This window comes from Panicum virgatum, unplaced genomic scaffold (assembly GCF_016808335.1).
Source record: "Panicum virgatum strain AP13 unplaced genomic scaffold, P.virgatum_v5 scaffold_3968, whole genome shotgun sequence".
In the NCBI taxonomy this organism is placed as follows: domain Eukaryota; kingdom Viridiplantae; phylum Streptophyta; class Magnoliopsida; order Poales; family Poaceae; genus Panicum; species Panicum virgatum.
In genome coordinates this window covers 10,930-38,313 of record NW_024376353.1, presented here as the reverse complement: position 1 = coordinate 38,313, position 27,384 = coordinate 10,930, and the positions used below count along the sequence as shown (strand labels likewise).

Here is a 27,384-nt window from a genome sequence, read left to right as displayed (position 1 = left end):
CGCCGGCTCACGCTGGTGTCGCTCGTCCCGCCTCGCCGCCTGCTGGCGCGGGCTCTGCCTGCCATGCCCCCGCGCGCAGGCCGGCAGGCATCGGGCGCAGCCTACGCCGCACCAGCCCCCACGTGGTGGAGGACCAGAGGTCGCCCGTGCCCAGCACGCAGGCACGAAGGCGCCCCACACGACAACCTCGGTCGCTCGGTCACTGCTAAAAAATCTAGCATTAGTACCGATCAGCAACCCCCTTTTGGTACTGGGCGGCTGACCGGTACCGCTTGATCGGTACTAAGTGGCACGCCATTTAGTATCAGCCAAAACTTCCGGTACTAAAGAGACCACTTAGTACCAATTGGTAACACTGACCAGTACTAAATGGTTTTGCGCCAAAAAATTAAAGAAAAAAACTGATGAGCAACTAGGAGGCCCCCCACACGCGCATCGTCGCAAGTCACACGTGAATTTTGCGCGTAATATGCGCGTGCGCGGTCCATGGGAATCGAACTCACAACCTTCGGCCTCGTGCGAGCCTTCCTTACCATTCCACCTTTGCATCACTTGTGACTGGTGGGAGATGCATTCCTTTTGAAGTAACCCCTAGAGGACCATCTAGTACTGGGCCAAACCACCGGCTGGTACTAAATGGCCGCGCCATTTTAGTACCAGTGGGTAACACCGACCGGTACTAAAATGTGACATTTAGTACCGCCTAGTGGCTTAGCCCGGTAATAAAATGGTTTTGGGGACTTTCAAATTTGGGCCCGGTACTAAAGTGATGTCGAGGCAACTTTAGTACCGGACCCAAGCATGACTGGTACTAATGCCCGGGGACGAATGAGCCATTTTCTAGTTGTGGGTGGCAACCTGGACGAGCGAGCAACCTGTTATCCTTGTTGCTGGAACGCTTGTTTGTAAAAAAAAAATCAGGTTTTGGATTACCCATCGGGTTTTGGGTATCCGCGGGTTTCGGTTTTGGGATGATATCTGACCCGAATTGGAGTTGGGGCGGGTTCGGATTTTAAGTTCGGGTTTTGGTTTTTAGTATCCAGGCACTCCACCCGAACTGAACCCGACCCGTTGCCATCCTTAGTTTCTATTCACTTAAGTTTCTTTTTCTCCTCTCCCGTAAGTGGCGGCGACCAGCGGCCTAGTAACAGATTACTAAATTACCCTTGACCTATACCTTATAGCACTGAGTAGTAGTACAATGCGTTGTCACACAAGTCACGCATAATGGTGTTCAATTCGTCGGCGCAGGGCCTCAATAGCTACTCCAGGTGCGCCATTGCTGCCATGTCCATGTGGCCATGTCTACGTCCTGGCACTGCAACTAAGAATCATTGCCACGCACGTCAGAATAGAAAAAGAATCTGAAAACAAAAAGAATGTCTGTGTCCTATCAGTTTATATCGGAGTATTCTCTTTTTTTTACTTATTTTCATCTCATTTTTCTGAATGATTTATGTACTTGTTTGAACTTAGATTTTGAAATGGATCCGTGCCTGATGTGTCAAAGCCATAAAAGTTATTGAATACGGCATAAAAAGTGGCTGGTTATAACTTATATTAACTATCCGCACCCTTTAACGTGTACACTCCCGAATATACCAGTATGTACGTAACACGTCGTGGACCATTAATCTTTAACAACTCAGGTTTCTTTATTCGTTGCTTGCACTTTTAGTCTTTGTTATTATTATTGCTCCATGCTAGCTTGCAAGCTACAAAAGATTTCCTGACAGACAACTAGCATGTTGGACAAAAGCCCTAGTCTGCTTTTATGCATGTGTAACGTTGTTTGTTGAACTATAATAACGTGCTAAACCACCTTAGTATCTATGTGAGTGGTTAGTGCCCATTGCTAGGATAGCCAAGGGAAATCCTGAAACCATGGTGAGGGAGGCCTTACTGCCGGAAAAGTGGCTCAATTTAGTTATCCTCTGCGAGGCAGTTGCCTACAAGGCGATGAGCGGCCTGGGGACGCTGGCGACCGTATGGGCGACCGTCGTCCTGCTCGGTGGATTCTCGACGCTGGTGAAGCAGACAGACTTTTGGTACATCACCATCATTGCCTTCCTCCAAACCATCGGGTATGTACATGTATCTTATATTCACATATATATGCATCATATTTAGCCCTAATACCACATGGATTATGGAACAGCGAATAATAATAATAATCTTCTAAACAATAATTCCAGTGACATTGTGTTTAAAAATAAATATCTTAGGATCCCCATTGGAACAAGGATAAACTTAACTGGTTCAAACAAGTTTATTCTTTATAAACAAGGTTAATTATGAGTTTGCACTTTTAAGAACTAGTTTTACGAAAGGGACTAAATGGGGAATCCTTTGCTCTTAGAGCTAGAACCCATCCATCAATATGTGCTTTTAAATGATTAGTGGTAGAAGTTCATGAATAAATTTATTTTAATTTAGTCCCGTAACTAATAAAAAATTCTTATCTTTTCACTCTCTCTTTTATTCATATCTATAAGCCTTTTTTTCTAGTAGTATCAGTGTTTTACCCAGTGCCTAAGGCACCCTTTAGTACCGTGCGGTGCCTGGGATTTGAACCCAGGACCTCTTGCGTCATGCGTACCTCTCTTATCATCTCACCCACACAGCAGTTGTGATAGAGAAGGAGATACTTTCTATTTGAAGTAACCCCTGGTGGACCTTTAGGTACCGTGTCGTAACACTAAGTGGTACCTATGGCTAGCCTTAGGTACCAGTTGGTGTTACGATCCGGTACTAATGTGGGTGGAACCTTTAGTACCGGGTCGTAACACTAACCGGTACCTATGGCTAGCTTTAGGTACTGGTTGGTGTTACGACCCGGTACCTAAAGGTCCCTGAATATTTCCATCCACCTCAAAAGTACCGGCATGAAGGTGACCCGGTACTAATGCTAGAATTATTAGTACCGGATCATCTTCATGGTGGTACTTTTGGGGTGGATCTTTAGCCTTTTTTCTAGTAATGCAATTACTCTACATGATTTTTCGTCCCTATTCATACTATTTTCACTTGACATCGCAACTCTTGGTGTGACTGATATATGTGTGTTTAGTTGCAAGCTAAGCCTAAGTCATACGTAACATGGAAATTGATATTACTATCCTTTCCTACATATCTTTATACGAGGTCCGTGTTGTGACACATGTATTTATGTATACCTGGAGTTAGTTTTTTCTATTGTAACATTGACAGAACTATGTAATTCAGAAGCATATTACAATATAGTATTAGTATATTTTTCGGGGCAAAGGCAGCATACTTTAGAAGCATATTTTCATAATGATATATGTGGGTACTTGTGATGTAAATTTAGAGGATCAATGGCCAGAAAAAATTCAAGGGAAAAGTACCTCAAAAGCAGCTTCGGGTACTTTACAATCATTGTAACAGAGCATATGTGAGTAATTTAGATGCAGAGGGGGTTACTTTAAATTAGTTTTCATAATGGCTGAGGTGGATAACTTAAATTATAATTGGGATGTTATTTGTAACACCCCAAATGTTCACACACCTCGAGACTACCAAATAAACTAATAAATATACTAAGTTATGAAATACAGAGAATTCGGCAGAGTTGTTTTTCCTGTATTTCGAATGTCCCGGACAAAAACACATTCACAATAATATCCACATGTATGATATTTAAGAAATAACAAAGAATCACAACTAATAATAAGCATTCACTGTTTCATAGACGATTATTATAATAAGCATTTAATACCCAACCTAGATGATGACGATCTCATCAACAACTATTGTCAACCTATTAAGTTATCATTCACTGTTTCATAGACAATTATTATTAAGTGCCATAAATAATGTGTGTACTCAAGAGGATGATGCTACTCCCAATTCCTATGCATGTGGGGATCACCTGGAACCTAAAAACCAAATAAACATAAGATCCAGTAAAAACACAGAGCAAGTACAACTAAGAACACGAAGAACAAATATAACATCACTTCTTGAAAAAACAATGACAAGAACCTTGATAACAAGAATCATCCCAAAAATAGTAGTTTTCATCTGAAACAAACAACACCTCAATACATCCTTAGCATTTACTAGTAAAGCCGAGCTAATAGGACGAGCACTTACTCAGAGAAACGTGAATTTAGAAACCAATTTGCATGTCTGGATCCACCGGAACATGAATTGAATGAAAAAGGAATGCCTTAGAAGCTTGAATAATGAAACTGGAACATAATCATAAAACTCGAATATCATGAAGAACACATGAACATGGAATAGAGAACTCAAAAGCTCAAGAACATAACCAATAAGCTAACATGTCACACCCACAAGTTCCCAAAAATTCAGCACCACGCACTCAACACTAGAACTCCCCAAACATGTAGCGTGAAGCGACACTTAGAACTACTGCACATTGATCACAAGACTATATAATTATTACTTCAATTAATCAATGGCTCCCTCAGACTACAATTAACCCATGGACTCATAATCCAGAAATCTGTCTAATTTTTCTTTGTTACTTGCTGATTTATCCATATCTCTAAATAGACTTAATGAATTGTAGCGAACAAATACATCTCAGATGTCTGTAGGAAATTTTCTAAAAATTTTGTTATACTGAACTGGGCAAATTCAGTCTCTAGACTGGTGTAAAATAGATAAGTACTTATTACGCATGGCTGCCCAGATTTATTCTAGCAAGATGGCAGCACAGTTTCAACCATTACTCCGAAACCACTTATCTGATTGAGACGAAACCAGCACCTTAAGAAAGATATTGATGAAACATTCGACTTTCGTTTCAGGCAAAAATTCAATTTTCCCACGGATTACTCGCAGATTTGGTATTGGCATTGATGCCCGAAATTCAATTTGACATTGGCATTGATGCACGAAATAGAATCTGTTGGCCCACTAAGGATTCTTTTGATTTCTGAACACTTGATGATACTCAGCCTGAGGACGGTTACATATAGAGGAGGAAACTTGGCTTTCAAGTTACCACTAGCGAACTTACTAGCCAAGTTTCCCCTAGACTTAGTCTAAGTTTAGGTGGCTAAAAATCTACTGTGTGATCCAATTTATGGTCAAGATCACTCTGAGGACTATACCTAGTCCTATCTAGTAACATATAGATAGATACAAGGATCGACATTTGACAGACTTATTTAACATTCTCCCCCTAAGTCTCACACAGTAGTCCGGGTCATGCCATTCCGGTCCCAAAGCTCTTGGAACTTGATCTGACCTAGTGACTTGGTCAGAATGTCGGCCAACTGGTCTTGCGTGGCGATGTAGTCAGCCTTGATGCTTCCCTCCTTTAGGAAGCCACGGATGAACTGAAACTTCACTTGGATGTGCTTGCTGCAGTCATGAAAGACAGAGTTCTTTGCCAACGCCAGGGCTGACTTGCTGTCAACTCGGGGCTCCACAGCTTCAGCTTCTTTGCCAAGTAGGTTACAGAGTAGCCGAGCAAGCCACAGTGCTTGAGTGGAGGCCGAGGAACTGGTCACGTACTCTGCCTCGTAGCTAGATATAGCCACCACTTGTTGCTTATTGACTATAAGCTGACGAGGCATCAGCCGAGGAAAAAGAGGCTTTCGCTTGTGCTCTGCTAGTGTCGATGTCTCTAGCGTGGTCACTATCACTATAGCTGATGAAGTGCGCAGCACCGGGACACTAAGGGTAGTGAACACCATTGTTGAGGGAGCCTACTACGTAGCGGAGGATCCTCTTGATTGCTTGGAGGTGCTCCATCATCGGTTGCTGAATGAACTAACTGACATAGCAATTGAGAACGCCAAGTGTGGCTATGTGTGGATGAGGTAGCGGAGGCTCCCCACAAAGCGTTGGTACACGATGGTGTCCACCTCCTCTGTTGTGCTATCCTAACTTAGTTTTAATCACTTCTTCATTAGAGTCGAGGTTGGGATGCATTTGGCGAGGCTACTGAGCTCGAGGATGCACTTGGCGTAGCTGGTCTGGTGAAGGGTGATGCTAGAGTCATCCTGACGCACCTCGATGCCTAGGTAGAAGGAGAGGAGGTCGAGGTTGCTCATCTGGAAGGCCAACTTCATCTCTGACTTGAAGGCCTCCACTTCTTATTCTTTGGAGTCGGTGACGATAAAGTCGTCGACGTACACACCAACCAGTAGGACGTTACCTTCTCTATCATTTCGGTAGATCGTGGCTTCGTGTGTGCTCTGCTAAAACCCCAACGACTTGAGGGTGGCATCCAGCTTCATGTTCCAAGCCCACAGTGCTTGCCACAAGCCATAGAGGGCCTTACGCAGGCAGAACACTTGGTCCTCCTTTCCAAGGATGAGAATCCCAGTGTTTTTTAGATGTAAACTTCTTCCTTCAAGTCGCCATTGAGGAAGGCTGACTTGATGTCCATGTGGTGAATGAACCGGTCATCTTGTGCTGCCAGCGCAAGGAGAACTCAGATGGATTCCATCTGAGCAATAGGATTGAAGGCATCATCGAAGTCGACTCCCTCCTCTTGGATGAATCCGCGTGCGAGTAGTTGAGCCTTGTGCTTGACAACAACACTAGACTCGTTCTTCTTCAGCTTGAACACCCACTTCAGGGTGATTACGCGTTGGTCGACTGGGAGATTAGCCAGCTCCCATGACTTACTCTGCTCGACCGTGTCCATCTCTTGCTGAATCGCGACACGCCAGGCCGAGTCGCCCTCTTCCTCAATGAAGGAATGAGACTCACTATCTTCTTGTGCTAGGTTCAGCTTCAACATCTCGCTGAGGATATCCTCCATGGTGTGGTAGTGCAGGGGCTCACCATTGTGGAAGACGTCCACATGGTCCTCATCGTTGGACACCGGTGTGATGAACACCGCTGTCGGCTGCCTGTCAGAAGTCAGAGTAGGTGGAGCAGAGCATGGAGAAGCGACTAAGTGAGTCAGGGTTGGAGTAGGTTGACTTGGATTTGAGTGGCCACCGAGTGAGTTTGAGTCACCACAGAGTGACCCTAACTCAACTCTGAGTGACTCGGCTCAGTAGCCGAGTGACCCAAACTTGGAACAGATTCAGTCTGGGCAGGCTAATTTGGTGCCGTATGACTCAACGTAGAGTGTCTCGGTGTTAGAGTTTGGTGCAGGGTGAGTCGGGGATGACATCGAGTGGATGTTAGCTCTCCCGGCTCCCATGAAGTGGGCGCAAACGATGACGAAGTCGCCAAATGATAGAGTTGATTTGCCATCGCTCTCCGAGTTCCACACCCAACCGCATCCTTCGTCGGAAATGACGTCGTGCACCATGCGCACACACCAATTCGTTTGGTCAAGGATGCAGTAGGCCTTAGATCTCTCCATGTAGCCGATGAAGACCCCAACCTTGCTCCGATCTTCAAGCTTTCTGACATGGATCAGCTCCTTCATGAAGGTCCGACAGCCAAAGCCTCAGAAATAGCTGATTGTCAGCTTGGGCCCGTACCAAACCTTGTATGGTGTCTTGCCATTGAGAGCCTTGGCCGGTGACCGGTTGAGGACGTGGATGGCCATCATGACCACCTCTCCCAAGAAGATAGTAGGCATCCCTCTCTGCTTGAGCAGAGCATGTGCCATCACCACCACCATCTGGTTGTGTTTTTCAACGACGCTGTTCTGCTGCGGGGAGTATGTCGCGGAGTAGTGACGTTGGATCCCTTTGTCGGTGCAGTATACCGCGAACTCAGCCGTCGTGAATTCGCCGCCATTGTCCATACGCATCACCCATAGCTTGCGGCCATACTCTTTCTCCGCAGTGGTTTGGAGTAGCTTGATGGCGTCCACTGCAGCTGACTTAGTGTCAAGGAGACAACCCAGATGTAGCGAGACAAGGGGTCGACGAAGAGCAGGAAGTAGCATTGTCCTCCTGGAGTCATTTGAGTCACAGGATTGCAGAGGTCACCATGCACGAACTCCAGCCTCTCATTGGCTCGGACGCTTGCCTGACTCAGGAAAGATCACTTCTTCCACTTCGCTAGCATGCAGGTGCCACAGAGCTGCTCCACGTGGTCGACCTGGGGCATCTCATGCACCATCTCTATTGATGATCCCAGATGCAAAGCACTCTAGCTTCGATCTCCATGCGTGAACAGCCCTCATCCAGTTGCTCGAGGCTAATGATAGAGTTCCAAAGCGCGTGAGGAGCCTATTCCCGCCCATCTTGGCAATGAAGAGGATGGAGCCAACTCCCTTGATCTCCACCACTGAAGTGTCACCAAACTTGACTGAGCCATGGACAGTGGTGTTCAACTTGGAGAAGAACTCCACCTGGTCACTCATGTGGTGAGTGGCATTGGTGTCGAGATACCACCTGTCGAGCTTGTTGTCGATGGACTTGTCGCCGAGGAAGACATGGGCTTGTGGCTTGTCGAGGTAGATTAGTGCCATGGCTGCTGAGTTAGAGTGACTCAGGGTCGATGCCGAGTGACTTGGCGCAGAGTCAGTCGGCTCCAGGTGACTTGGGTAGGTGTCGGATTGCGTTTCTGGCAAGTCCACCAGGGTATGCCTGGTGGGAAGACTTCGGAGTCAAGAGAACGATGGTTACGTGGTGACGCAAGGATTAGACAGGTTTGGGCTGCCAGGTTAGCGTAATACCCTATGTCCTGTGTGTTGCTGCTATATTAGGGTTTGCGAAGAGAGATTGGATTGTTTTCTATGGGTCTCCCCACGTCCCCTTTATAGCCTAGGAGCTGTGGGTTACAAGTAAGAGAGAAGATCTAATCGGGTTGTTTACAAGGAAGTCGGTCAGTTAAGATCCCTAGATTTCCGAGCGTCTCTGTTGAGCCGTCATCCTGATCCATAGAGGACCATTCCGCCGTCCAGCCGAGTGCCTGTCCGCCGGGTAGTTCTTGCAGAGTAGTCGAGCAGGGTGGGCACCTGGACTCAGGGACCCCACTTGGTAGGGAGGTACCTAGGTCTACCTCCATCAATAGGTGCCTCTTGCAACTCCATGGTCCTATGTACCACGAATAGCACTGGCTCGCCTTCCTCCTCTGCTTCCATGATGTGGGCTTGGCCTCCTCACTTTGGTTGCTTGTAGTCCTTGGCCCAATGACCAGCCATGCCACAGTTGTGGTAGGTATCGTCCCAAGTCACCTTTAACTCGCCGGTGGCACCTCTATGCGCCTGTGGAGCCTTGCCCTTCTTCCACGGTTGGTTCTTGCACTCGATCATTGCCTTACTTGAAGCCTCCCCCCTTCTTCTTATCTTACAACTCAGAGAAGCTTCTTGATAGCCTTCTGATTGTCAATGTCGTTGTCACTATACTATGCCATCTGCTGCACCAATGTAGTCATCCGTAGAATGAAATTGTTGACATATCCTAACCTGGCCGGAAGGCTAGGCGATCACAATCCTGATGCAGTTACTGCTGTACATGTGTGTTTATGGGCGCGCTCGCTACTGACTCATGATGCAGCAATGGCATCCTAAGCCGCCTTCACTGACCACTTGTTAGCGATGGTGGATACTACCTCCGGCGGTACTGCAGCAATGAGAACCTCCATCGCCTACCAATTCTTGTGTAGGTCAGCGTCATCGTGTCAAACTGTGTCCCATAGCTATCAAGACTCCATCTTCTCCATTACCATGCTCCACTCGGCATAGTTCATCTTAGTCAGGATGGGCCACAGTGTGCCACCACTGGATTCCTTGATGATGTGGACAATGGGTCGGTCATGTCGGCACTCTGGAAAGGGAAAATTATGCTGTTGTCACTCCGAGGAATGACCGACTTGGTGCTGCTGATCTGGATTTGGGTCCACTCGGCATCGCTGATCCTGCTCCAGATCTGGCCGATGAAGCCACTCCGGAGTAAGATCTGCTTGGTGAGGCCGCTCCGAAAGAGGATCTAGTCAGTGAAGCTAATCTAGGGAAGGAGTCGCACATAGTCACCTCGGTAGAGTCTGCCGACCTCCATCACGAGCTGGCTACTCGACATCTGTGTCCTCATCGCATGTCGACTCCTCACTTCAAGCCACGCTCGATGATGGCACATCCACGTGCAAGGCCGCTGTGGCGGCAACTGCCACCCGTCTTGGATAGCAGAGCTGCCTCCACATCTGCAGTTGCGAGCCGAGCTGCTCTCTCTGCAACTGCTAGATTTGCCGCTACCCACTACCTCCGCGCCTGTGCCGCCTCCCACGATAGCTCCAAGTCAGGCGTTGCCTCCCTCACTGCCTCTGTGTTGGCCGCCGTCTGTCGATGCTGCACACTCAAGGTGACCAAGTCCCGCTAGGACGCCTAGTGGGAGATGACTACCATGGCCGGATCTGGTGCTGGGTGCTCGAGTTCGATCTGGGGAAGAGGATCTGCGCGCCGCTACCACTACCGGGTAGGAGAAGGGCGGAGAAGGGAGTAGTTGATAACTCTAGACTCTGATATCAATTGTTGGCTCAATAAGGATTTTGATTTCCAAACACTTGACAATCGGCTTGAGGCTAGTTACATATAGGAGATGTTACCCCTCTTCGCAAAAAAGAAGAAGTTAGCCCTAACGAACTTGGGAGTGAAGTTAGCTCCTTGACTTAGTCTAAGCCTAGGTGGCTAAAAAATCTATCATGTGATCCCACTTATGGTCATGAACACCCCGGAGGACTATACCTAGTCTCGTATAGTAATATATAGATAGATACAAGGATCCCATGTGAGAGACTTATCTAATAGAATCTGTCGATTATCAATATTAAGCGACAAACTGAACTCTCCTAATCTATCTATAAACATCTAGGGACTAATTAGAGATTGCCCTTGCGGCGTGTAACGAACATGGCCCCGTTTAGGTCATTTTGAGTGATTTTGGTGATCGTATGACAACGCAATCAATGGGACTAACAAGTTTGTGAGATCACATTTGTAGGATTTTAGGTTCCAAGGATGTAATGGAAGCCATTCAAATCATCAAATATGAAAAGAAACGAAGAACATTAATAGATGCGTTGACAGACTAAATCTGTCAATTGACAGAATAAACTCGTCAGTTGACATACTAAATCTGTGAATGGACCGGTTAAACTGACAGGTTGTTTTTGAGCATCGATGCATCAGTCTTGCTATTGTCCAGAGAGCAGGTCGCGAAGCAGGACAAGAAGGCTTGAAGACCGGTTGAACCAATGGTATCGTCGGAACAAGGCGCCATGCATTGGAGTTGATAGACTATATCTATTGATTGACAGACTAAATCGGTCAATGCTTGAAGACCGGTTAAACCGACGCAGCATCGGTGCAACACGTCGGTTTAACCGATGGTTGAAGATGTCAGCAGCAGGCGGTATCAGAAGCTCAACGGCTACTCCAGAGCCTACAGTGACCGGTTTAACCGACGGTCTAGCACCGGTTGAACCGCCGGTGTTCGCAGAAATGCCCCAATGGCCACAAACGGCTAGTTCGAGTTGGTGGCCCATTTTTGGAGTTGCTAGAGTCCAAGGGAAGTTCTAGACACATTGAAGAAGTTCTCCAAGCCACCCAAGTGCTTAGTGATCAAATCTTTAGTCCTTAGCACACATTTGAGAGTGTTAGTATTAGGTTAGCTCCTAAGTGAGTGAGAGAGTAAGGTGTTGTTGCCTTGTGAGCTGGTTCTAGAGTGAACCACCATTGTATATCAGTGCGCCGGCCTCCTTGGAGTCTTGGTGGCTCGACGGCACGTCTTCGACCCTCCGGCTTAGTGTGGTGCGGCGTCGACGATATTGTACAGGGGATGTGGAGGCCCCCATCCTTTGTGGGCAAGCTTCTTAGTGGAAAGCGGGATCAAGGTGACCGTGATTGTGTTCACGGAAGAGACTTGATTGCGGGAAGCAATACTCTTCGTGAGTGCTTCAACAACGTGGATGTAGGTGTGCCTTTGTGGCTAGCCAAACCACGGTATAAATTCTCTTGTCGAGAGTTTGCTTCCCTTTATCCTCTCTTTACGTTTCCACATTTCATATTGCAATCTTTGTGCCTTTACTTTCATAGAGTAGTATCTTGATAGGATTGGCTATAGGTTGCTAAACTCCTTTTGGGATAAAGGTTTCTCACTAGAAGAACTGTAGTTCCACGTCTAGATAGTATGCAATAGTTCAATTTTATGTGCAAACTAGTTGGAGCCTTAGGTTAAGGTTTTACGTTGCCTAATTGACCCCCTCCCCCTCTTAGGCTACGAGCACCTGATCACTTTCACAGCAATGTGAAGGGAATCGGGTGCTCGTAGCTTAAGAGGGAGGGTGAATTAGGCAACTTAAAACCTTAACCTAAGGCTCCGACGAGTTTGCACATAAAATTAAACTATTGCATAATATCTAGATGTGCAATTACAGTTCTTCTAGTGTGAAACCCCTAACCCAAAAGAGTTATGCAACCTATAGCCAATCCTAACTTGGCTATAGGTTAGGAGAGTAAAGGCACACAAGTTGCAAGTATGAAATGCGAAAGATTAAATAAGGATGAGAGAAAGCAAACTCTTAACGCGAGATTTATCCCGTGGTTCGGTTGGGCACGAAGCCACTCCTACTCTATATTGTTGAAGCACTCACTAAGACTATCGATTTTCAGTAATCAAGTCTCTTCCAGAGACACTTTGACTTGCCACAAAGGCTTGCCACCAAGTCACCACGGTAACCTTGATCCCGCTTTTCACTAAGAAGGTTTTCCATAAAGGAAGGGGGTCTCTATGTCCCCAGCATAAAGCCGTCGACGCCGCTCCACACCAAGAAGGAGGGTCGAAGACGTAGCCGGCGAGCCGCCAAAGTTCCAAGGGGCTGGCATACTGGGATACAAGCTTGAGCAGCTCTCAAGCACATCACACAAGGCACACAACCTTTACTTTTGCACTCTCTCATGAGCTAACCTAGTACTAACACTCTCAAGAATGTGCTAAGGACTAAAAATGTGATCACTAAGCTTTTGGATGGCTTGGAGGTGTTCATCAATGTGTATGGGACTTCCCTCAACTCCAGCAACCTCAAATGACCCGGGGTGAGGCATATATATAGCCCTCCAATTTGAAATAGCCGTTTGTAGCCGTTGGGGACTTTCTACACAAAGCATAAGTTAAACTGGTGGGTATCGTCAGTTTAGCCGGTCACACACAGACCTAAACTTGGCAGTGAAGCCTTTGACAAGCCCTGCTGCTGACTCACCCACTGTCGGTTAAACCGACACTTGGGTAGTGGTTTAACTGGTCCTTAAAGGCCTACTTCACTGCTATCTCACTGAGTCTTCTTCTGCTGACGTCATTGCACTGACGCACCAGTGCTGAAGGCTTTGATCCAGGTCACTTGACATGCTCTCTGAGTAATGCCGAGGTCAATGCACCGACGCCTTCATCTTGTACCGTTGGTTTAACCTGTGCCACTGACATTTCTTCTCTTGAGTTCCAAACATACTGTCCAATGAACCGGCATGATGTCGGTTTAACCGCTGCCTGGGTGTCAGTTAAACCGGTACTTCTATTTCTGCTAACACTTATTCAAATCATCGCAGCGGTCGGTTGGACACCTCAAATATATTCTCTCTGCTTTTTCACTATGTTTTGGGTATCTCGACGGCGAATTGGACATCTTTAATATGTTTTGGGCACCATCCATGAGACCTAAAAATTCTACAAATATGATCTCACAAACTTGTTAGTTCAATTGACTATATTGTCACACAATCATCAAAATCATAAACAATAGCCTAATGTGGCCATGTTCCTTATACGATGAACACAAATTTGAGAACAAATTAAAAGAATTCACGGAACCCTAGCTGCTCCCTTCCCCTTTTTCTCTGCCTTCTTCACTCTTCTCCCTGCTTTCCTCCCTTCAAGCTTCCTGTCGATGAGTCCCTTAGCTTCCTTCCCAACAACAGCAACGCTGCAGCAGGTCACGCACAGTAGCCACAGCAGCACCTTTTCTCTTCCCCTGGCCACACAGCATGACACTAGAGACAGCCAGCGAGCAACAACCTACAGGAGGAGAGATGGCGGCACTCGTAGGGACGCCGCTATGGCAGTGGCGGCTTGCAGCGATGATGTACTGGGACAGGCGGGCGGCAGCACAAGGATCACAAGAAGGGCGGCTGCGGCTGCGGCAAGTTTTGGCAAGGCAGTCTGCCCTCCTTTATATTTTCTTCCCTCCAAAATCAAAAGAAAAAAATGTAAATCCGATGGTCCAGATTTAACAATAGCATATCGCTAACTCATTTGATATCTGAATGAGTGATATGAGTAGTAAAATGGATTCGTTTTGATGTGCTCTATGCATCAATAATCTCCAATCATTGATACGAGCTTTTACTCAAAATGTCAAATTTATTTCCACTCATTAATTAACATGGCCAACATCTTATTTTACTTTATTATAAATTTTAAATATTACAATATTTTACTATTTTATTTCATAATGGTAAAGTTGGGTATTTTTTTAGAAAACATAATAGTTCTAATGCCTAGATGATTGGAATCTACAAGATTAATGGCCGGATGTTTTAGACCGACTGAAGGCTCACCAGTTACCTGCCCGCTGACCTCCCGAGTACCACACCATCCATTCATTTCTCATCCACCATCTCTGCTGAGCGCCCCATCTGGTGGTTCCATCTATTCGTTCCTCATCAACCATATGTTTCTTAATCTATCTGAGAATTCCAAGGATGGCACTTATTTTTGGACGAGTACATCCTCTTGAGAATTAATATAGCGGCTTTAAAAAGTGACTCCAATTTTTAATAGGAAGATTCCTCGTGTTACCATTAATTATTTTGGACGAGTCCTATGCCAAAGATTGGATCACATTTCTCAAAAATCTAATTGGAGCTCAATGTTGGAAGCACTCGACCCCCTCCAACAATGGAATGAAGTTTTACCTTCACTAGGTCAAAATAAAGTGGACATTTACATCTAAAGTAATATAATTTATTAAGCATTGCTTTTTAGATGAAAAAGGATAATATATATATATATATATATATATATAAGGACTAATAATCTGCCACTCAGTCTACCATGTTGTGTTATATATTTACAGAAGACAATGGCCCTATTTGGATCCATGGGTTATTTTTTAACTCACTCCAAATAGCCCCAAATAGCTCAAGGGGAGCCAAACAGGAAGGCTATTTTTGAGCTATTTGCAAATAATTCACCCCAAAAAACTATCCCCTCCAAGAGGTGCTATTTGGGGCTATTTCGTGTGGGGCTTACTGATTCTCTCTCTCTATCTCTTGAAAAAGTGGCAGCCCAATGATTGGGAAAGTGCTTTATAAGCCAAATAGCCCTTAGATCCAAACAACTCAATGGCTATTTCATGAAAGGATTATTTTTTTGAGCTAAACTTTAGCTCTCAAAATAACCCTTGGTTATTTCTCCAAACAGGGCCAATAATATGTAAGGCTAATTAAGGAGCATCGTTCCTACTCAGTTGTCATCCTTTAAAAGTGTCACGAGACTATAAATTTGATTGATAAAATCTCCATGAAAACTATAACTAGAAGGTGTCACGTTAATCCATGATCACAGGTATAAAATATACATGTGGTTGATAAAAAATAAGTTATATATTTGAAATTATATCTATTTACTCTATAAACTCTAAAATGCACAATATTTGTGGATGGTGGGAGTACTTATTTACGTATCTTGCTACGTCCGTACTTATCGGCAGGATTTTCGGTGGCTATGAGGATCCCGCGCATCAATTTTTCATGCGCGCATCGGATGCGCGGAGAATGTCCAAGAAAGGTTTGGCGGAGGAGCACGGGTTTAGTTGGAGGCGACGAGTAGAAGGACCACATCAAACTGGAGGCAGAAAAAGAGCAGCCAGACGTGAAGACAAAGAGGAAGTGAGGTTTTGGGGTATGGACCAATTCCGCTCCTGCCTGGGGGCAATCTTCTATCAGGGATTCAAGTTGACGCAGCTGGCCGCGGTCACCACATTGATGGCCCTGTCTTACAAGCGTCTGATGAAGCAAGACTACGTCGACCAACAGTACCAGGGACACGATGACCACAGAAATATCAGGCGGTCCTTGAACATCTTCTATGGGCTGGTACCTGGCTAGGGTACCATCTTCACCCTCTTGCTGCTAAACCCATTCACGAGACTGCAAGTTGTAAAACTCCAGAGGGAGTACATGCTATTTGGCCGTCCAGGGCGTGACATTGTCCACCATTACAAGAATGACAGCTACATGGAATTCATCATGGGTAATGTGCACCCCACCTTGTACATGGACTTGGTGACATTTTCCAAGAATCTGGTGGTATCCAGTTCCATCGCGACCAGCTACTCGGCGTCCGCACCATCGATAGAATTCTAAGATCTTTCGCTGGTGGCAAGGCCAGCAACAAGGTCCTGGCAAGGCTTCAAGCATCCCTGGATCCTGAGGCCACATCCACGTTGGTCAGTATGCTCAGCCTGGCCATCAACATCGACGATGAGGAAGACATAAGAGGTCACGCCGCAAGATTAGTGCTGCGGCTTGCTCCGGGCCTCATGGTAGAGAGCTTTCCCAGAATCCTGAATCTCATATCCTCTTTACTTAGCATAGAAAAGGAGATGACGAGAGATATGGACCTAGTTTGGTTTGGCCTGAGAATTCTAGACAAGCTTACAGACAATCCAGAAAATTGTAGGCAAGCCAAAGATTCTGATGATCTGCTGTCCAAGATCATAGACCTCACCAATTTGTGTGGTCATGCCGCAATAGGTGGCAGGACCTCTGAATCATGGATGAAAGAAGAGGTTCTTCCTTTGCTTCTAGCCGAAGAAGAGATTCCTACTTCTTTCCAGCAAAAGATTGATGAAGAAATTATTGTTGGCATGTCACTTAATGTCTTGGGAAAGTTGCTTGCAGAACCTGGTAAAGCTTGCAAAGAACTTAGATGCAAAACCTTTGAGAGTGTCCACTTCCACAAAAGTGCCAGGATTATATCTGCACATGTTGAAGCAGCAAGGGTCATATCATGCTTAGCGATGGATGACAAACCAAAGACGGAGATCGGGAGGTTTCCTGATATCATCAAGATGCTTAAGAATTGTCTACATCCAAATAAGGCACATGCAAATATGAATAAAGTGGCTGCTAAATTGTTGCTTCTAGAGTACGCTAGCAGTGAGCAGCTGCATGAAATTCAGTTGTTATGAAATCATATTCTAGATGAAAATCAGGGAGTGCTTCCACCAGTGTTGGCCATCTTAGAGGAACTTGATCTTGAATATTTGGATGTGCCAAGATGGGTGAATCGCATAATACAAAAACTTGATCTGGAAGATTTACATTCAGCGCCACGAGTAAATACTGCAGAAGCAGCTGCTCAGGCATTAGTTATGCTCAGTACTGGTTCTACTTCTACTGGCTGCCAGGAAAACATTGAGGCCATCCTAGAAGAACTTAATAATGAGGAAGAGCTGCAGGAGATAGTGAATATGCTCTCTGCTAAATACGGAGAGAAAAGGAGAAGCACGGAGATCAACTTAGAACAATATCATCTGAGCACAAAAATGTTTCAAGCAATCATGAAGATAGTGTGTACTGAAGATAGAGATAATATAAGAAGCATGGTCGCCAAACTCATGCAGAATTTGCGTGGCTACGCAGGGGCAAAAGATTTTAAGAAGCAGATGGATATAATTGACAAGGCACTACCAGAGGTTACTCTCTTAAATTTGTGCTCCTTATGCATGCATAACCTATTTCATAACTTTTGTATGCATTAGCTAACTGATAAAGTGTCCATAATTGATCTTCCTTGGTATAGAAAATTGCAGCAATTAAAACAATATTCGGACTGTTGTAGCCAGCAAAGCCTTTTGTTGTTACACAGGAGAAACATGCTAATTTCCCTTGATAAAAGGAAAAAAAATTCAATCTTGTAGCCACAGGGCTTCTTGGGTTTTTTTTGTCCGTTGTTTTCTGTTTCCCTTTCTTTCTTTGTAACTTGTATTAGTTTATTTGTACTAGCGCATAAACCTGTTTTCCTGCATGGGCTAGTGGGCCCATAGTTAAATAAAAAATTTGAGGGCCCACAGCTAATCAAAATTGCTTATCATTGTTCTTTTTTATTTGTTCAGACTCTAATACATTACTCATGTAAATACATTTTGTCTTTATTCAGTTGTGATAGACTTTAGTTACTACTTACTTTATATATTTTCTTCCTCATACATAGTTTTTCCCCTTTGCATCACACATCCATATGTGTTGGTCATGTAATTGTCAAAACGGTATTATCTTCAGCTATGTGTTTTACATGGAAATTGATATGTTCATCACTTTTTTGCATTCATAAACACATAGTTTGCAAGGATGACACACATATAAATCTGGGATATTTTTTCTATATTAAAAGGGCAAAATAGGTAATTTATAAAGTACTTTGGATTATTTTTTTATAATGACATATCCTCCGTCCCGTGGGACGGAGTACGTAAGTTATCTAGATGTACATTTTGGGATTATTACATGTTATTTCAACAGTAGCGGAGGTAGGTAATTTAGACGCAAATAAATTTAGTTGTTACTTTTGATTATTTTTATAATGGTAGAGGTGTGTAATTTATATATGAATTTAGGGGTTATTTTAGACTATTTTCAAAATAGTAGGGGTGAGTATTTTTTTTTAGAAAATAGGATAGATCCAATTACTATTATTAATCTTTGATGATCAAAGTCTATTAAATTAATAGCGAGTTATTTCTGATGTTTATGAGAATTTTTAGGATTTATCTTTTGTTCTAGTGTGCTTGAGAGGATTAACATGGTCTAATTGGTAATATTAAGATACCGATTTCATTTTCTAATATGTTGTAGTTAGCAGGGCTTCTCTGATTTGTTTTTTGTAACAAAATAAGCAATTCACTAATCTAATTTTTTTTTGGACAAAATGATTCATGTGTTGAAATCAATTATACATGAAGTAGTGAGGTTGGAGAGTGCAGAATCTACAAGTGAAAATATGGTCAAAGTAAGAAAAATAATCTTTCGTTTCGTGCCTTTCTACTTCTTAATATAGTTTACCTAATTCAAGTTGCTGCTTATCTCACCAATTCCGTTTTGAGAAAAATAAATTTAATAATTATGTGTCACATACTTTATAGGCAAACGATGAACTGAGAATCAAAGAAGGCAAAGTACTAGAAAGCCTTATCAGTCTCGCAGTGAAGATTTTCAGCTCCATGGATGCAAGAGATGTCATCAAAACCCTCGAGGATCCCAATATTACTGTGGGCCTATTTGTCCAGAAGCTTAAGAAGGTGTTAGAAGTGTACAAGTCTCCAATTACTGCATATCCAAGGATACGGAAATCTACAATTGAATTGATGATTTGGATGATAAGAAACAATAGCAGTTACATAGAGATCCTCTTGCAATGTGGGGGTGTACGAACAACTAGAAGTGGTGATCAAGACTGCTAGAAAACTCGAGAATTTTGAGCTGTTTTACTATGATGTTGGGATCGGTCATCATGAAACACCTATCTCTTCCCTTGCCATGGCATTGCGGGATCAGCTTTCCCTCAGCCCCAAGTTCCAAGAAAGGTGATATATTATTTTTATTATATTACAATACCTTTTTAGTTACAAAATCATCGATTTGAATTTATGATGCTTATACCAAGCTAACTGAAGTATCCGCCCTCTGCTTGCTCTTTACAGGACCCACTGCTACAGAGAACATAAAAGCTCCATATCTGTCGTTCTTATTGCTTAAGTTATCTTGGTATTTGACTTGATGCATCCGATCTGTTTGTGGACCATTCTTTGTTGGTGCCTGAATAAATGTGAACGTTCGATAAATACCATGGATACATAGTATCCAAATGTCTTAGTGTGATGTTTATGTGTGTGTGTGTGTATTATTTGGGAACATTTACAATGTACTCTTATATTATGAACATTTGGTGCTTGTTTGCGAATATTGTGTGATTGTACCATGTATCTGTACAACTGGATAGATTGTTTTGGCATAAGTTTCGAGAGATGTGTTAGCATAAATCACCGAAACTTCATAACTACAGTTTCGATCTATGAAGCTAGGAAAAAGTGTGCCGGCCATAGCTGTTAGAAGCGACGGTGAACAAAACGATGAAAAATAGAAAGATCAAACTGTAGAAAGACACGAGGATTTAATGTTGAAAACCCCTCCAATGCGAAGGGTAAAAACCACGGGCGCCAGCCAGCAAGAACTTCACTATATCGGGTGTTTGTGTACAACGCCTAGCGGCGGCTTACAAGAGGAATAATAGGATTGATATTCTCCGGTTAAGCCTATGGGTTAGATATATAGGAGAGTCACGTGGTCTCCTCAACTTCTACTAACAATGTAGGATTAAAAGTTTGCACCACATGGGCCTTAATGGGCCAAGCCCAAATTCCAACAATCTCCCATCAGAATTTGGATCACAATATAACATACTCCACCTTGAGACAAATTCCTTCATGTAGCATATCAAAATCATCACCTGAACTTCTGGCGCCAAATAGCCTCTTGGGCTAAACTGTCAAACCAACTAAGCTTGAGCAAAGCTCAAACTTAGCTACAGGAACTGATTTAGTCATCATATCAACTGGATTATCATGAGTACTGATCTTGCATACCTTCAATTTACCTTGTGAAATAACACCACGAACATAATGGTACTTGACATCAATATGCTTTGTCCTTTCATGAAACATCTGATCTTTAGTGAGGGAAATAGCACTTTGACTGTCACAGAATAGATCAATGCAAGAATCAACTCCACACAGCTCAGCAAACAAACCTTTCAGCCAAACTGACTCCTTGCACGCTTCAGCAATAGCCATATATTCTGCTTCTGTGGTAGACATAGCAACAACAGGCTGCAAAGTAGCCTTCCAACTCACAGCACAACTGCTAACAGTGAACACATAACCTGTGAGTGACCTGCGCCTATCCAAATCAGCAGCATAATCTGAATCCACATAACTAATGAGTCCCTGATTAGTTCTCCCAAACTTCAAGCAAGAATCTGCTGTTCCTCTGAGGTACCTGAAAATCCACTGAACTGCCTTCCAGTGTTCTTTACCAGGATTAGACATGTATCTGCTAACCAAACTCATAGCATATGATAAATCTGGGCGAGAGCAAACCATGGCATACATCAAAGAACCAACAGCACTAGAATATGGGACTTTTGACATGTATTCAACATCCTCCTCAGAACTAGGGAACTGAGCAGCTGACAATTCAAAGTGAGGTGCAATAGGAGTACTAACTGGCTTTGAATCATGCATATTGAAACGCTGTAGTGATTTTCTTAGCAACACCAAGATCCTTTATATCAAATTCACTACTCAACAATTTCTTTACTGTAGTGATTTCTTTTCTGCTCTTGGCAGCAATAAGCATGTCATCAACATATAACAGCAAGTATATAGGTGATTCCTCAACAATCTTAATGTAAACACAGCTATCATATTCAGATCTTTTAAAACCATGTAACAACATAAATGAATCAAACTTCTTATACCACTGACGAGGAGACTGTTTCAAACCATACAATGACTTCTTTAATTTGCAAACATAATTCTCTTTGCTTGGCACTATGAATCCTTCTGGCTGATCCATGTAAATTTCCTCCTCAAGCTCTCCATGCAAAAATGCAGTCTTCACATCTAACTGCTCAAGCTCAAGATCATGCATAGCAACAATACTAAAGAAAGTCCGAATTGAGCTATGTTTCACAACTGGAGAGAACACATCATTATAGTCAACACCAGGAATCTGACTGAAACCCTTTGCAACTAACCTTGCCTTAAATCTTGGAGGCTCACTAGAAGACAAACCCTCCTTTCTCTTGAAGACCCATTTGCAGCGAACAGTTTTCTTTTTCTCAGGCAAGCTTACAATCTCCCATGTGCCATTCTTCTCAAGAGACTGTATCTCCTCCTGCATAGCTGAGATCCACTTCTCCTTATCAACAGAATCAATGGCTTCAGAATATGTTGCTGGCTCACTAGCATCCTCCACCTGTTCAGCACAACTCAAAGCATAATAAGTCAGATTACACTCCTCAATTAAATGGTTTGGAGGTCCACAACTCCTCTTTGATCAGCGAAGAGCAATAGGTAAATCTACATCCTCCTCATGCTGCAAATCAGACTGTGAAACTGGAGGTGAGTGCTGAACAGTATCAGGAACACTATCTGAAACATCATTACCAACAACTTCATTTTCCTGGTCATCCATAAGCTCCACCTGCACACTAACTTGTGACTGCAATTTCTCAACTAAAGCATCATCTGTGGACAAACTGTCAGTAAACATCACAGATTCATTGAAAACAACACTTCTGCTCATGAAAGTCTTTCTAGTTTCAGGATTCCACAATTTATATCCTTTGACTCCCGAACCATAACCAAGAAACAGACATTTAATAGCTCTAGGCTCTAATTTTCCATTATCAGCATGAGCATAAGCAGTGCAGCCAAAAACTCTCAAGTGTGAATAATCTGCAGGTGTACCAGACCATACCTCAATAGGAGTCTTCTTGTTGAGTGGAATAGAAGGCGATCTGTTGATCAAATAACATGCTGTATTAGCAGCCTCAGCCCAAAAACGCTTGTTCATATGGGCATTGGACAGCATGCAATGAGCCTTCGAGATGATAGTCCTGTTCATACGCTCGGCCACACCATTCTGCTGAGGAGTGTATGGTATGGTGTGATGCCTAACAATGCCTTCTTTTCTGCAATAATCATCAAAAGCATCCGAACAGAACTCTCCACCATTATCAGTTCGAAGCACCTTGACCTTCTTCTCAGTTTGCCTTTCTATCATAACTTTCCATTCTATAAAAGCAGCAAAAGTATCATCTTTGCTTTTCAGAAAATAAGGCCAGACTCTTCTAGAATAATCATCAATAATGGTAAGCATATAACGAGCACCACCATATGAAGGCTTACGTGAAGGACCCCACAAATCAGCATGAACATAATCAAGTGTACCTTTTGTGGTATGAACAGAGGTATTGAATTTGACCCTCTTATGCTTACCAAATACACAATGCTCACAGAACTTCTTGCCACTCAGAATGCAGCCATCCAGCAGGTTTCTCTTCATCAATTCTGCCATACCGAGTTCACTCATGTGTCCAAGACGCATATGCCAAAGGTCAGTCTTACTAGGTTCAGCATTAGCAACATTAGCAGCAGAAACAGAACCATGCAAAGTACAACCTCTGAGAACATATAAATTTGAAGGATTGAGATCACACAGCAAACATACAAGAGAACCTTTAGATACCTTCACAACTCCACCTGAACCGGTGTATTTGAGTCCTTCTTTATCAAGTGTGCTCAACGAGATCAGATTTCTTTTCATCCCTGGTATGTGCCTTACATTCTTCAGTATGCGAATCATGCCATCATGGGTCTTGATCTGAACAGAGCCAATGCCAATAATCTCACACGGGTTATCATCTCCCATGCGCACAAAATCACCGTTCTGCAAATACTCATAGGAACTGAACCAATCTCTATTAGTGCAGATATGAAAAGAACATGCAGAATCAAGAATCCACTCATCATGACCAGCAACACAACCAGCAAAGACAACCAAACAATCTGACTCAGAGTTTTCACCAGCAGAAGCAACACTAGTCTTACCATCAGATTTATTTTTCTTCTTCTCCTTATTCTGCAATTTCCAGCAATCCTCAATCATATGAGATTTCTTCTTGCGATACTTACAGAATTTCTTCTTGGGACCTTTGGACTGGGAGCGGCCTCTACCGTCATTGCTCTTGCCACGATCGTTGTTATCACTTGAGGATCTTTGCTCTGATCTGCCTCTGACATGCAAAGCGTCGCCCCTAGAGGACGAGCCATCTGTCTGCACCATGCCTTTCATCTTCTCCTTAGACTGGAGTGCCTCACAAACTTCTGCAAGGGTTAGTTCATCACGGCTTAATAGTATGGTGTCACGGAAACTTGCATAAGAACTTGGCAAAGAGCATAATAAAAGAAGACCTAAGTCCTCATCTTCATACTTAACCTCCATCGACCCTAGGTCAGCAACGATCTCCTTGAAGACAGATAGGTGACCCATCACCGAATCACCCTCTTGCATCTTAAGCGTGTACAGCTTCAACTTCATATGCAATTTACTGGTAAGATCCTTCGACATGCAGATCGATTCTAGTTTTAGCCACAATTCTGCAGCAGTCTTTTCCTGCAGCACTTCTTGTAGAATATCATTAGATAGATGAAGCTGAATAAGAGAAAGAGCCTTACGGTCCTTGCGCTTCTCCTCATCGGTCCACTCATCCTTCTTTTTCTTCCCGAATTTTTCCAGCGCCTCATCAAGATCATTGGTTTGCGCCAGAATAGCTCTCATCTTGACTTGCCACAGCGAGAACCTTGTCTTATAGTCCAACATCGGTAGATCATACTTCATCGACGCCATCACGAAACCCTAACTTGAAACCACGGCTCTGGTACCACTTGTTAGAAGCGACGGCGAACAAAACGATGAAAAATAGAAAGATCAAACAGTAGAAAGACACGAGGATTTAACGTGGAAAACCCCTCCAATGCGAAGGGTAAAAACCACGGGCGCCAGGCAGCAAGAACTTCACTATATCGGGTGTTTGTGTACAACGCCTAGCGGCGGCTTACAAGAGGAATAATAGGATTGATATTCTCCAGTTAAGCCTATGGGTTAGATATATAGGAGAGTCACGTGGTCTCCTCAACTTCTACTAGCAATGTGGGATTAAAAGTTTGCACCACATGGGCCTTAATGGGCCAAGCCCAAATTCCAACAATCTCCCATCAGAATTTGGATCACAATATAACAATAGCAGAATTGGATCCATTAAAGAACCAGTTCTGCTAGGACTACAACAAGTTCTGGTATGGGCGATACCAGCTGCAACCAGTTCTGCTGCTGCTCGCTCGCGCCACGGACCACCAACCAGCCTCAGACCAACCAAACTCCCTCCGTACTCGAAAATAATGTGGTTTTGGATAAAGTTTGGGTCAAACATTGAGAATATATATCATGAATAAATTTTAAGTTGTTGAGTTCCAAAATACAAAAATCATATGAATAGATTTGTCTTAAAAAATACTTTCATAAAAATATAAAAATATAAATATATCACTTTGAGAAAAATATTTTATAAAAATAAAAAGACAAAGTTATGCTTTGGAGACCGACTTTTTTTTCGAGTATGGTGGGAGTATATCTCTTATCCGCCACAGACCAACCTTATCTCTTATTAGGAGAGGAACTCGCCTGCGCCCCACCTTCTCCTTCTCGCCCCTCCTTAGCGGGCCTCCTCCTCGTGCCCGGCAAGACGCACCCCACCTTGGCGGCGCCGGCGGGCCGCAACCCTCCTTGGTGGCTCATGCTGGCTGGCACGAGCACAGCGGCACAGGCAATGTGGGCGTGGCTATCTGGGTGGCACAGGCGCACGCAACCTCCATGGCATGTGAGTGGGCACCGAAGAGGAGCTTGAAGGATGGGGAGGGAGCTAACGTCCTACTCTAATAGCTTAGAGCCGGCAACAAGTACATACTGCGAAGGTCATTTTGCTTTCCCCTTGCTCTTGAGATTCCTTCATCAGATTTGTTTCTGTTGACGAAAAATGCAGTCAGCATGCCGAGTTGCGCTAGATCACGCGGTTGTCGAAGTAGTTCATGGTCACCTTGCGCCCAAGTCAGTCAGGCCGACTTGGGACTCAGTCAGGCTAAGTTTCCTGGGGCAGCCATGAAAACCTAGATCTACCACCTTGGGAGGGGGCTCGTCGGAACAGGCGCGTCTAGGATTATTTTGAGATCAACAGGCCACTCAAAACATCCTAAATCACCGTCGAGACAAAAGGAAAGTAATAGGGTTTGGAAAAAGTTAGGGTTTAGAGATTAAAAAAGAAGTACATATATTGATAATTGATTGGCTAGTTAGGGCTTAATCCGTTGCGGCCCTTTATATTTATAGGGTGGCGAGGTCTTGCCATGGAAGAAAAGCACCCAATGCAACTCATAATCAACATGGACTCGCTAATTCTACTCGAACTCTCGGTCAGTCCGAGATGCATGTTGACCCGACCGACTTGATACACCGACTCGGACTCTGACTCAGTCATGTAGCTAAACATAAACCGAGTCGGATTTGGCTGACAAGTCGGCTTTGATCTATCCAAGTCGGGCTTGGTCGAGTAAGCCAAACTCAGCCAGACCGACTACAGGGCCAAACTTGGCCCAGCCAACATGAACCTCCGTGTACAAAATTGTACCGTGACTGCACAAGGCATTGATTGTCCGGTTCCGATTAGGATTCCGACTGATTTCTATGGATTCCGACTGATGGACCAAGAAATTGTTGTGTTGATGCAAAAATCTGACGAATTACTGATTCGTTGAGTATTTTCACCAGCAGTCTACAATTGGACTTGGTGGTGAAAATGGGTATCACCATCGTATCGGAGTCGGAGCATGGGGTGAAGGCAAAAGAATAAAAGGCATTCTTGGCGCTCCTTAAGTACCCCTTTTATCCCTTGTTTATCCTTGATAATGGTATGAATTTAATATCAAAATCACTAACCGTCCTAACCCCGGCCTAATTATTGGTCATTTTCACACTTGCACATATATTTTGGAGGAACTTCGTTTTTGCAGGTTATTGGCCTATTTTGGAGCATGAAATGACCAAGCCTGTGATCGAGCGCTAACACGGAGAAAGACGAAGGCCAAAGCCCAAAGAAAGGACCAAAGCCCATGTTGATTCGAAGCCCATTCATGCACATCCATCCTCCAAGAGAGCCCAAAGGACCAAGCCTACGAAGATGAGATCAAGATACTTAGGGATTAAGCAAAGCAAATGAAGATTTAAGGAAGGATTCCCTATCCTATCCTTTCCTCGAAGATATCTCCAAGATAACGACGTCAAAAGGGGTGCAATCGTGAAGGACATAAACTCTAGAAGATGCGAGGAGTCTGCACGCGAAAGGAGGACACGAGACGGCGAAGGAATGAGCCAGGCCGGCCGGCCTAGGCCCATTGGGCCGGCCGGCCCAGCCCTTTTTTAGGTTGGTTCGGCCTCCCCTTCGACCGGTGGCTTCCTCGGCTTATAAATAGCTCGCACCTTATTCAACTCGAAGCATCCATACACCCAGAACTCGACGAAAACCTAGGGTCAAGACCGGAGGGAGACGACGGCCGCTGCAAGTCTTCGAAGTTGTCTAGGAGATGGCTTAGGCTGACCCTAGCCGCCGTGGCCTCCCTGCGTGGTTGTGCCATGACAGAGTTCAAGAGCTAGTTGGATTCATCGATGGTGTGCACATGGTGGTGATGATCCAAACGAATCTATTATGTGAGTAATGATAATCATGTTTTCCGAATCTATTAGCGATCATGTTCTCTCTTTCGATTTCGTTCTTCTCTTTGGGTTTGCTTCATCTTAGA

General features: G+C 44.0%; 2 protein-coding genes across 2 annotated transcripts; both read left to right on the top strand.

The window, feature by feature from the left end:
• The first annotated feature begins 1,823 nt into the window (after positions 1-1,823).
• Positions 1,824-16,166, top strand: LOC120694179. Its single transcript, XM_039977351.1, has 2 exons — positions 1,824-2,084; positions 15,619-16,166. The coding sequence occupies exons 1-2, from the start codon at positions 1,885-1,887 to the stop codon at positions 16,013-16,015; spliced, it is 597 nt and encodes a 198-aa protein (XP_039833285.1). The 5' UTR covers positions 1,824-1,884; the 3' UTR covers positions 16,016-16,166.
• A 1,079-nt stretch (positions 16,167-17,245) lies between these two features.
• Positions 17,246-19,873, top strand: LOC120694180. Its single transcript, XM_039977352.1, has 4 exons — positions 17,246-17,607; positions 18,849-18,920; positions 19,054-19,494; positions 19,612-19,873. Exons 1-3 carry the CDS (start codon positions 17,284-17,286, stop codon positions 19,369-19,371), a joined length of 714 nt encoding a protein of 237 aa, XP_039833286.1. The 5' UTR covers positions 17,246-17,283; the 3' UTR covers positions 19,372-19,494; positions 19,612-19,873.
• Positions 19,874-27,384: the final 7,511 nt, after the last annotated feature.